Below are 12,815 nucleotides of genomic sequence, written 5' to 3'. Positions count from 1 at the left end.
AGTTTAGCAGGTTTACACGTAAGCAGGGCAAGATTCTTCCTTCAATTAACATAATGGTGTCAATGGTTTTTTTTTAAGTCTTAGGAAAAAGTCTACGGCTAAAAGGAAAAAAAAAAAACAATCTTTTTGTGCGATTGAAGGCCGACTCCCAGAATTGTATGTTCCATTTGCGTCGATGCACCACGCAATCTTTCACAAACCACATTCACTCAAACACTCATGTAGACACACTGGCCTTCGTTGCCATAGAAACCCTGGTTTCAGGATGATTTTAATCAAGCTGCTGATCGGATCGGTCACATTATTCCTCACTGATTATCTTCAGGTGTCAAACACACAATGAACGGCAGCAATTACAACACAAGCCTTTTTATTTCATTACATAACTGTCAAGGCCAAATCACAAATAAATATAGAGATGCAGCCTGGCTCCCAGGGCCCAATTCAACACAAAGGACAAGGAAGAGACCCCAAAAACCAATCACTAACAGATAAATATATTAACAAGAGGTTTTACATCTGTACAGTTATTGGTAGTTTTAATGAACTTTGATCTGTGGGAACCCCCTGCCCCCAACATATTTACAACAACAGGAGTGGTGAAATTCAAAATTAATTTCTGCACCATCCACTACCTTTACCTTGTCGTTAGTTCAAGTGAGCATTGTTAGTAAGATGTGCCATGTGTGCTATCAACAGAACACAGGGAGAGCTTCACATTCCTAAGACCCCTGAAACAGCTCAGGTGTGTCAGAAGGCAAATAACCATGTCTTGTCAGGCAGGGGTCAAGCAGCAAACCGCAGGGCAAGTTACTGACTTCACTGAAATATCAGGAGAAAGACGTTCTATTAAAAAAAATAAAAGGTCTACATGCTAAAATAACCCTTCTCTGTTAAGATAACACACGTGATAAGTGAAGTTATTGGAGTACCTGACTGTACATTTCCTAATGCTATGTCTTCAGTACAAGCAAAGCAGGTTTGGCAGTCAGAGAAAGCAGCTACGAGAAAGATGTTGCCCTCACAAAGGACCGCTGACCAAATGCTTAATCTTCCACCCAGAAACAGAAGAAGAAAAAATACTGAAGCACGAGCGCAAGTCCTACTGGCCCTAACCGGAGAATATCACCACCGGTACGGAAACCTGTGTTAATTAATGTGTATGTTACACCGATTCAAATAAATGGCAGTTGACAGAATCCAAGACCCTCTTTATATATATTTCACATACAGTATTATACACATAAAACAATCTGGAGATACAGAAATGTTATCTACACTATGAAGTCAAGTGACACAATTAAATAAGGAGTGTATTCATAAGGAATTTCTTCAGTTGTTCGATTGGAGTGCGATTCTACCATTTCACGCTCAAACATACTGTATATTCTGGTGCTTTTTATCATACTATTTCTACAATGTCAAATATACAATTTTTATTTTACCGTCTTTCAACACAGTATGTTCAGATGGGCTACAGCACATCTGGACTTCCAGTTCAGTGTCTTTTTACCATCTTCATCTCTAGTCCTACTTCCCATTTCTTTTCTCCTACTAGGCTACACATTTCTACACTATGAAAGGACTGCTTTGTATGTTAGACTTCCTGAATACTTTAAATTTGTGTATAAATATTGCACATTCATTTTGTATTTAATATTCATACAAATATAAAGTAACAGTAACTAAACCCATGGCAAAAAGGATAATATCCACCAAGCAACCAAAGAAGGGCTAGCTAGTCTAGCTACAGTATTTGTCTACAGTAGGCTAAGTTCACTTGGAAACATCCGCATGGTGCATTGACCAGGGGAATATGTGGCAGGGCTACTGCAGGTCAGTGAACCAACCAAACAGCCAATAAGACAGGCTGAGAGGCATACAAATATAGAGAAAAATTAAGTTTGAGACAAAAAGCATGGATGGAAAAAGTCCCAATGGATGTATTTTCCTATTTAAGTTTGAACCTGCTGCAAAGGTCAAAAGCTGGAGACTGAAGACTGGAATCTTTGCATTGGTCAAACCTGTAAATGCACGTGAGTGTACGGACTTTGGGGCACGGACAAATAAGGGGGGGAAAAAAAAAGATTAGCATAAACAAAATGGCAATAAAAAACAAGAAGATAAAAAATATTAAACCCCTCAGAATAATACCATACAATACCATTAAGAAAAAAAATACTTTAAAACATCCTAATGTTCAATCTCTCTTGACTTTGCAACACCGATTCCTCACACACAAAAAAATAATCACTAAGTGGATTTCAAAACCGTCAAACCAAACATGGAGAAAACATAAAAAATTTAAGATAATGGAAATCCCTGTAAAGATTCCAACCTGACTGATGCTTAAAGTACAGGAAGGATCCCTCTATCTGGCTCATGCTACCCTGTCTTCCCTGCCACATATCTGCAAGTCCAGCAATGGAGAAAGAGAAGCAACAGGGAGGGTGCACTGACGTTGATCTGGATTCATTTTGTTTCAGTTTGACTCATGGAGACGTCCAACTTCATGTGCTGCTGTGTTGCCATAGCAACTCAATATGAAGCGGGTGAGTGTGTGGCACTGTGCGGGTCTGGCTGGTTCAGATGTGAGGGACCTTCAGCCTTTTCGTCTGAACAGAAAGCCTTAAGCTTCAAGGATTCACGAGATTTTTTTCTGTTTACTTGTTGTTTGGAGTATGTCTGCATGCTATTTTAACCCGTACATCCTCTCAATGTCTTCCTGGTAGTGTGTTTTGAGCTCCTTGCGTTTCAGTTTGAATGCATCAGTGACCAAACCGGTCTCAGGCGTCCAAGGCTCAGCGCTCAGCCGAATCTTCTTGGGGATCTCAAATCGCTCTAGTTTTGCTAGTTGAGGGGAAAGGAAGTGACAGTCAGTCAGACTCTATCGCACTAACTCTGAAACTAAAAATATTACAGAAAATACCCCTAGTTGCTTTGACATCTTCTATGAGTTCATAATCTGGTTTAATATAAGTGCTGGAGACAAAGAGACTTTTTCCTACCTGAGAAAGCAACCTCAGTAATGATGCGCAGGACTTCTTTTTCCACCTGGGGGTTATTGCAAATTTCCTCCAATGTGCCGTTCACTTGCATCTGTTTCACCATCGCCATTAGCTGCTTGTGGTTAGGCACCACAAAGCTGATCACATATGACTGGTCACTGAAAAACAGAAACAAAAGAGTCCACAAATTCAGTTTTTCCATCATCAGGAAGAAAGAAATCAAGTTATGACTGGAGACTGAGACAGAGAGAAAACAATATTGAGCAGGAAGGAGACATCGCCCAGATGTTTGTGTTCAGTGCGTCTGCGTTTAAAAAGAAAATCGAATTGGAGTTGAGATCTGGAAGAAACAGATTCAAAGGGAATGAATGTAGGATTTTACCTGCTGGCATAGGCACAGATGTTGTCAACGAGAGGGCAGTTCTTCAGAACAGTCTCCACTTTTCCTAGGGAGACATACTCGCCTGCCTGCAACTTCACCAGGTCCTTCTTACGATCTATCGGTGGAAAACACATGTCACAGTCCTAACAAGTGCATTTTCTATACCGCACACGTGTACATTAGTTTGTGGATCTCTTACCAATGATCTTGAGGCATCCGTCAGGGTCGAACTCTCCAATATCACCAGTGCAGAACCATCTCTGGCCGTTCTCATCAACAAAAAAATCCTCGCTGTTCTTGGCTTCGCTTTTGTAGTAACCCATTGTTACATTGGGCCCGCCGATCAAAATTTCTCCTCGTGGCTTGGGCTTGTCTGTGCTGTAGTAACCACCTAGAAAAGCACAGAACTCATTTATAAGGTAAAAAAACAAGGGTTTCTCTTGCTTCTCTTAAGTTGGGTCGTCGTCAGTTGACTCACCTTCTTCCCAGTCCTTCAGTGTGAACTCTGAACAAATCAGTGGAGCACCGACCCGTCCTGTGCTGTAGTCCCAAACTGAAAAACACCAGCAAAGGCTACTGCAGTACTAGTGTGGTAAATGTAGGCACACTACTACTACAAATCAAAGAAGCAGTCGTTTATAATTGCTCCTCTATTAAAAACCCCACCAGTTTTTCACATTTTCTGCCTTCTTCTCTGCACAAAATCCATTTTCTTACCCTCACTGATGGTGCCAGCTCCACAGGTCTCTGTCAGGCCGTAGCCCTGCCCCACAGGGCAGCACAGACAGATGTTCATAAAGCGTTGCGTGGCGGTCGAGAGGGGAGCTCCGCCAGAAAGCAGCACCCTTATGTTCCCTCCCAAGAGCGCACGCACCCGCTTAAACACCAGCCTGAAGGAGAGAAAGAGGACAAATGCTAAAATAAACACAGTATGGTTGATGAGAAGTGGAGACTCCAACAGCAGCAGCAACACAAAGACTGGAAAAAAAAAAAAAACATTCAGACTATTACAATGCTAGCAATAAACCCACACTGCATCCAGGCACTGACTTGTACTGAAGAATGCTTTGTGCAAATACGATATCAGAATCAATATAATGAAATGATTCACAGATCCTAGTAAATTCTCTGTACCTGTTGTTTTACCAAGGGTTAGGGCACGAATTGGTTCTAGTTTATGATTAGCCATATAGGAACATCACGGAGTATCACATATATCATGAAGCAAATGTAAAGAGAAGGTGCTATGCTGAATATCCAGTTTGTGTGTATGGTAATATAATAAGGGTGTTACCTGTCACAAAGAGGTGTGTTGTAGCCCTTGGAGACCTGCTCCATTTTATAGTTGTAAGCCAGCACAAAGAGCGTCTTCTGGAATTTGCTCATTTCCTCCACTTTGGTCATCACATTCTTGTAAATCCGATCCATGATCTCCTACACACGCCGAGTGGGAAAACCCTCAGTTCACACTTTTCAGTACTGTACTGTGCCCAAGCTGTTATTTATCAACTGTTAACTTCATTACAACAAGCAATGTGAGTTAGACTGAATGCAGTGATAAAAAAGACTTACTGGTACAGTAGCCATAAGAGTAGGTTTCAGCACACTGGTATCCCCTTTACTGCCCTTCTTTATCTTGGTGGACTGTGAAAATGACAGAAGACATTTGGGTGCTTGTCAGTGACATACTGCTGCTGCAAGTCCATAGTCATCAATGTATATGGGTGCTTTATTGTGCAGAGCTTAAGCAATGTGAATGAATTCTGAATTTTAATGGAAGCCAGAGTAAATAAAGGGTAGGAATTAAGTAAGCTTTTTTTAGAAGACCTCATTAAAAACCCAGCATTCTACTAAGATCCTGGGATGCTTTGCTTTGGAAACTAACAGTTTTAAAATAGGCTACACGCTTCTTGCAGTGGGCACACAAACAGAGCTGCAGGTCTCAACAATCATGCAACTGCGACCAGTCTGCAGAGCCAGTGCACAGCTCTCTGAACTAGATCTATCAGAGATGTCAAGCCTTATCTTGTGGCTGTGTCAATACCATGCGGCTTCCTGTTGATAAATGCCTAACTGGAATGTGGAAGCCTTGAACCAACCACTTTCCTTTTCCTCCTCCTTCCAAAATGCACTGATAGTTACAAAATAAATGAATTTACAAAATCCAGAAGAAAGTAAAAACAAGCAGAACCTGCTGTGCAATGTCTACATAGAGAAACTGTAAACATTTAAATCACAGCACTGCCATGTCCAGCTTTTTATACTTTCAGCTGCTAAAGCAGCCTCCCTGTGTGCTTGCTATAGACTGGGCCACAGCGCCTACTCCAGAGTCGGACAAGTAACAACGTGTGTGCAGATGAAAGAGCAGCTCACACATGGATGCACTGACTTGCTGCACCCACACCTATGTGTGAGTCACCGCACATTACATGCTGGGGGCCTAAGAAGGGTAAAATTATGATCAATTCAATCTAAGCTTGAGATACAGAAAAGACCCAAGTCACAAATGTGACTGAAATGAATCTAGGAGAAAGATACAACTGTAATACAAACAAGCTGGCGACAAGATGTGTGTGTTTATACACTAACCTGGTCGGCCAGGGTCTGAGGGGAGGAGTAGCCAATGCGACAGCCATGAGCGACGCACACTAGTTCAGCACTGAGCTCTAAAACATGGGCCAGAGGCAGGTAGCCGATGTAGGTGTCTGTTTCACTGCCACAACAGAAACAGCAGGTTTATTTACACCATAGGCACAGATAAAAAAAAAACTGAGGTATAACACACAGAAGGAAATAGGAAGAGGAAGGTAGGGGAAGGAAGGGAGAGGAAAAGTTTGATCGTGTGTTTCAGAAGAAGTAAAGAGAGATGAAAGAAAACAAGCCAGACATTTTGTCGGTTCAGAGAGCTGCAAAACACAGGAACAAAACAAAGGAAGTGTCAGAGGACATTTCAGAGAAGTGTCAAATAGCAGCCAATGAGCATACTTGAGGTTAGGGATTCGCTCGGCCATGCCAGTAATGCCAGCAATGATGTTGCCATGGGAGATCATGACACCCTTGGGGATGCCTGTGGAGCCGCTCGTGTACATGATGACGGCGATGTCTGAGGACTCGGGCTGTCTGCGGTCAACTGCTACTGCAGGGACAGAAGAGAAGAGGGATGCTAGTCAGACAGGAAATGAACCACACACACACACACACACACACACACACCAATATAAACATTATTAGCCATAATAATAAGTCATTGTCAGCTTAATAGTATTCAGCAATTAACTATTTAGCTTCTCAAGTAAAAGTTTAATCTATTAGATCTCAAGAAACGTAAAGACAAAAACACTCATTTTGCTTGACTATGTGTCAAAAAGCCAAAGATTTAATCCAGTGATATAAAACAGCAAATCCTAAATCTTGAAAAGCTGAGAATATTTGGCATTAACTAACTTAAATGAGTGATCAAATATTAAAATTACTTCTGGTCATTTTCTGCATATCATATAACCAAACAATGCTTTTGCTTGTAATATTAATATAATCTTTTAGATTCTGTATAAAATGAAAGATGCCAAAAAAAGTCCAAGGAATCTGGACTTGAGGAAAAGTACTTCTGTTATTTACTGCATATACTCATCTAATAAACACTGATTAAGTCATGTATCAATGACTGAAAAACCACATGACTCTTTATAGCCTGCTTCTATTTAGCAGGTTCTTAATGCACGCATGGCTTAAATGATTAGAATCTTCTATGTAATTCTTGTTTTCCATATGGTTGGGAAGGAGATTTAAGTGAACACTTAATCATCACAGTTCAATTTCAGGGATATCAGTCTGTCCGTTTAGGAAGCACAAGTGATTGTGAACCAGTTTCACCTGCTTTGGTGCAGGTGACAGTGAAAGCAGGCGCAATGGAGAGGCAAAAGCAAGACAACCCCCCCAAAAAGGGAAAGGTGTCCATGTGGTGGCCACAGACAAACGCTGTCCTCATTCTTCCTGATTGATTCTTCTCAGGTTGTTTTGCTGTCAAAATGACCTCCAGCTACCAGTGTGCGTGTCTCTGACCAAACTGTCAGAAACAGATTCCATGAGGGTGGCATAAGGGCCCGACGTCCTCTGGTATGACCAGCCCAGCACAATGCAGCTCGATTGGCATTCGCTAGAGAACACCAGAATTGTCAGGTCCGCATTGGCGCCCTGTTCTCTTCACAGATGAGAGCAGGTTCACACTAAGCACATGCGACAGGCATGAAAGAGTCTGGAGACGCCTTGGTGAACGTTATGCTGCCTGTAACATCATCGAGCATGACTGGTTTAGTGGTGGGACAGTGAAGGTCTGGGGTTGCATATCCTTGGAAGGCCACACAGATGTCATAGCCAACAGATTTTGGTTTCCATTGACCGCTACGTCATTTTGTTCTGAACAAATTATACAATTTGCATTAGTAAAGGATTTCAACTTGAATAATTTGTTTATCAAGATCTGGTGTGTGATTTAATGTTCACTTCATTTTTTTGAGAAGTGTTTTTTTTTTTTTAATATTCCACATTTGTTTTCTTTATCAAGTAAGAGAAGAAGTACAAAATTGGCTTAAGTGACAATTTCTGTATCTACTTTAAACAATCAGTCAATGTCACAGTGGCATTGCATGTCTGGCAAGTGGTGACCTGACCTCCTGCTCACTCCGTTGTGCATAGCACATCACTCTACTGTACACATCAGGGTGTGGGGCTTCCATCAGTGTACTTCCATTTACCTGACAAAGTCAGAAGCTGTTTTAATGACATTACACAAAATACTCACTGTTGTCAGGCTTGGATCCCATCTCCTTCACAGCATCCATGCTGTAGACCATGATGCCTCTTGGGAGCTCTGGGCAGTTTGCAGGTTTACTGTCCACGACGATGATATACTGCAGCCTCGGCACGCTGCACAGTATGTCCTGGGATATGGAGTTGGTGTAGGTAGGAGGGGGGAGAGGGAGTTAGAGGAAAAGAGTAATTATGAACATTGAAGTGAGCTTCAACCTGTGATTCAAGAACATATCAGTGCAAAGTTTTGTTTAATGTGGGTGACATGATGGAGACAGATGATGTAAGCCAGGTACCTTGAGACGGTTCTGAAGCAGGTCGTTACTCGTGATGATGTGTGTGACCTCTGTCTCGTTCAGGCCATGTGCAATGGCCGTGAATCCGAGAGTGGAGTACAAAGTCACCACTGCCAAATTCAAATACAGGTGGGTTGGTCAGCCATCTAATTATCAAACATTATTATAGGTGTTAAGAATGTCTGAATATGTTTGTCTCTTTGTCACTCACGTCGAAAATTGTACATGAAGCAGGCTTGTGATACCACAATCCACTCCGCTCTAGTCTCACAGAAGAGTGCAATGTTACATTTAGGTTTCTGGCCAAGAGCTGCCAGGCCACTGCCAAAACATTTCGCTATCTGGTAAACGTCCTCGTATGTCAGCCAGTTATAGTTCCCTAGAATTACCTTCACACAACATGCAGAGTACATGCATTACTCAGGATTATCTTCACACCACATACTACACCAAGTAACATGAAAACAGATGAAGGTACATTCCACAGGCTTGGGTAGCATCAGAGCATCGTATCAGCAGCAAATAATGCCCAAATAATTTCATCAGGTGATAGAATTGATATATACACTGTTTTGTGTTACAATTAACTGTAATGTGGGTGATCATCTAAGATGCAGTACTGACATAGGTCTGATGTTACCAGTCCAACAACATCATAATTCATATTCAGTCAGTTGGTGCCATCTACAGGCTTTTTGCAGCTCTGCAGGTGTTAATGAGGACCAGTAATACTGCTGCTCTTCCACCCACATTCCTCACACTGTGCACAGTGGCAGACTGCTTTGTCAGCGTCACAGGCACAAATAAACTCTATGTAATGCCATAGATCCTTATAGATCACTCACAGAGTGCTGCACCCACATAGGATGAGAGACACATTTGCTCCTGAAAACAGACTAAATATTTAAAAGAACAGTAAAACAGCACAATCTGTTGCAAGTAAGTACCAGGAACAGGTCAGTGTCTCTCACCTTCTTGAAGACCTTGCCATTAGGCTGGAGCTCATCCTCCTCACTGAGCACCTCCCTGGTGCCCAGACAGTCTCTCTGGGGAAATTTCCTAGCAGCATGTTCAAACATTTTGTCCAGGGTGTCCACGCCAGGGTGCAGCCATGTTGCCAGCTTCTCTTGGCTGTTGATAGCCCTGTAAGGCCCTGCTGGGTGTCCGCTAACCGAGCGTGCCTTGATCCGACATGCCCATTCCAAGGTGGTGCTAGCTCCAGAGAAGAAGTACCAGGGTATGAAGGTGATGGTGGAGTAGACCCAGACCACAGAGCGAAAAACCTGCAACAGCAGGGGGTTTATATCCTCCTTCAACTTCATCTTTAAGGATGAAGTTAGTAGCACACTGCACCTGTCACTGCTCTGTAAAGTATTTTGATTTGCTGCAGAGATTAATGGTTGTAGGCAGCGCCTCTTTTTTGCAGGAAGTCAAATGAACCTGTAAAACAGAAACAATATCTGGAATAAAGCTGTATCAGCACATTTAGTGATACTGAGCTGCATCAAATGTGCGTAACTGCCTCCTGGTAAATAAATCCTTGCCTGCATGAAGACCATCTTTGCCTATTTCTTAGGCTGGTTCTCGGTCAGCACTATCTCACCAGATCTGCTGGCCCTGCTGGCATGATGCCAAGATGCTTAATAGCAACAAGATTTAATAATAACACCGAAATCATTTCTTAACCAATTAGTTGATAGAAAATTGCCTCTTTATGTGAAACTTGCTTCTTTCACTGTTTCATAATCAAAAACTGCAACATAAGAATATGACTATGGGACTGAGAACATAATCATTTTCATTTTTACATAATTTGGACACTAAACAAAAGACTATTATTTACTTCCTAAATAAAACAGTGGTTGCATTTTAAGACAAGATGCCTTCCAAATTTTCTGGAATTATACACCTTCTCTATGTCTCACCACAGCTTAGCAACTTTACCCTGAGGTATGTTTGGTAACCATGTACTGTACTCATTACTGCTCTCAGTTGTTTGGCTACACAACAAAAACCTTTGAATCGCCTCCAAGAGTTCAGCCATTTCAAACGTAATCTGCAGTGTAGCCCTGTAGCCACTGAGCCTGATAGAAGACGTGGCTGTGACTCATTCTGCAGCTGAAGAGGAGAGGCCCCAAAGTCATGTGGGAGGTTAGCATACCAGCTAATGTGACAGTACTGAGAAGAATCTAACACTGGCTGATGAGGTGAGCAGATCCTGGCCATATGCAAACAGAAGCTCCAAAAAAACAACATAAATATTATGCAGAAATTCTACCTTTAGTAGCACATTCAAGAATATTTAAGAAAGCTCTTTTTTTATAGAAAAAAATATTCTAAGTTGCTAGAATTGTAAAACAAGGCATGTGTGCAGAAATTTAACTTCAGTTACATTGAGTCCCATTGAGTGTAAAGGCCAACTAGACTGGTCACCTGCAATGCACCACATTCTTGTGCTCCAGTAAGGACTGTGACACCACAGCTAGAACAATATTGCACAGCGGGGGCCAAAAGACCTTTTTCACAGCAGAAAAACAAGTGTAGCTAACAACATTAATGATGGCTGAGTTCCATTAAGTGTTCCACTCACAATGGTATGATCATGGAAATGGCTTGCATAAAAGCAGCCATTGTTAGTGTTATCAAATTATATCTGTGTGATCCTACTATGACATGTCAAAATGTGAAAAACATCCATTTCTTTCTGTATAACAATAGATGATGACCTCTCACTAAATGGAGTTCATTATAAATTAAAAGCATTATGTGCATGTGGGTGTTTAAGCAAGTGCTCCTTCTTCATCTGGATACTCACAGGAACACCACATGACCTCTAACCTCAGATGTAAAGAAAAAAAAACATTTCAAAGTGACTACACAACACTTCTGTCCATATGTATACAATCACAATAGTCACTGCCTTTACTGTTGCATTTATACTGTATTTACTGTATAAACAGTCAACTATGAGTGAGGGATGAACCTGTTTAGCAGCACTTCGCATAGCACAACCAACTGCCACAATCTGAGTGGATTTGGGCAGAGCAGTCAGAAGGGTGGAGAGTTCAACACTTGTAATGCTGGTTTATACTGTTTATTTTGCATTGTTTCTACTGCTTATTTTGTAATACTACACAGCCTTATGTTGGTTTACTGCTCACTTGCACGGGAATATGTACATGCACATCGAGAGCCACTGTACCAGAGTCAAATTCCTCATGTGTCCGACACACCTGGCCAATAAAGCGGACTCTGGTTCAGTCAAGGTGAACTCTAAAAAAGTCAACACTCCTTAGATACTATTTCAGCAGCAACAAAACCAGATCATATCAGTTATTTAGAAAAAGAGCATTTCACATTTAACACTTCATGAAAGAAAAGGCATAATCATTTTAAACCCAGCCCCATTTGCAGATTTGTCATACCAAAGAGCTGTAACAGCAGTAACGTTTTGGTGTGTAAAATAGTGTGTAACACTGGAGAAAACCATGCTTTCTGCAACCATTATACCATACCCAAAACAATATGCTCTAGTAAGCTACAGCCGTCAGCCTAATAATACATAATGATTTTACCTATACTGAAAATATCGTAGTACACATACAGTATCTGAGTGTACATCAGGATACCAGGGTGATGCTTAAGAACAATTCCCATTCCATATGCTTTATATTTTAATCTATTATAAACGTTTTAACTGCCGCTTTAACTTGTTTAGTCAATTAACGATTTAACCAGAAAATGACAGGAAGGATTTCAATTACGGTGTCCATGTTGGAAGCTATGAAGGTTAGCACAACGCCATCGAGCGGACAGGTCAAAAATGCGCTAGCAGCTAGCAAAACGGTGACGCTAGCATTTAGCGCTTCAGCTAACCACTGCAGCTCTTTCTAGTCTGCTGCTGAAGACCAAAACCTATTTAATGATAAAATTCCACTTAGGAATTCAATGGAAACACATGCATCGTATTGTACCAGCCATAATGCATTTTAAAAGGCGATGTGTCGTGTTCATGAGTCCAATCAATCCCCCTCTTTAACATCTGCAAAGCATTCACATAGCATTCACATAGCAATAACGTTAACTTTACATTCTTCTTACCTCTATTCTCAGCCGGTTACGCCGGAGCCACTTCGGGACTAGACCACATATATGTATCCTTGTAACCAAAGCTTCGACATCATATTGCTATAGTATATCAACACGACGTATCTGGTTATAAATCACAACTGTAAGTTTGTTATGAGTATAATACAAATTTAAGTAAAATTGTATATATGAGGATCACGGTCTACTGCGACCAGACCGGAAACCATAGAA

The 12,815-nt window shown here is 41.4% G+C and overlaps 1 protein-coding gene across 1 annotated transcript; it reads right to left on the bottom strand.

Moving 5' to 3' along the window:
- Window positions 1-353: 353 nt before the first annotated feature.
- acsl3b (acyl-CoA synthetase long chain family member 3b) lies at window positions 354-12,815 on the bottom strand. The gene is made up of 15 exons (XM_020595799.1): window positions 12,597-12,815; window positions 9,467-9,935; window positions 8,707-8,884; window positions 8,496-8,605; window positions 8,192-8,330; window positions 6,376-6,526; window positions 5,980-6,103; window positions 4,963-5,034; window positions 4,685-4,824; window positions 4,108-4,280; window positions 3,869-3,943; window positions 3,590-3,781; window positions 3,391-3,505; window positions 3,009-3,166; window positions 354-2,850 (listed from the first exon to the last, which is right to left on the bottom strand). Exons 2-15 carry the CDS (start codon window positions 9,815-9,817, stop codon window positions 2,693-2,695), a joined length of 2,136 nt encoding a protein of 711 aa, XP_020451455.1. The 5' UTR covers window positions 9,818-9,935; window positions 12,597-12,815; the 3' UTR covers window positions 354-2,692.

This window comes from Monopterus albus, unplaced genomic scaffold (genome assembly GCF_001952655.1).
Source record: "Monopterus albus unplaced genomic scaffold, M_albus_1.0 scaffold28.1, whole genome shotgun sequence".
Taxonomy (NCBI): Eukaryota; Metazoa; Chordata; class Actinopteri; order Synbranchiformes; family Synbranchidae; genus Monopterus; species Monopterus albus.
This window is presented reverse-complemented; position numbering and strand designations above follow the sequence as displayed.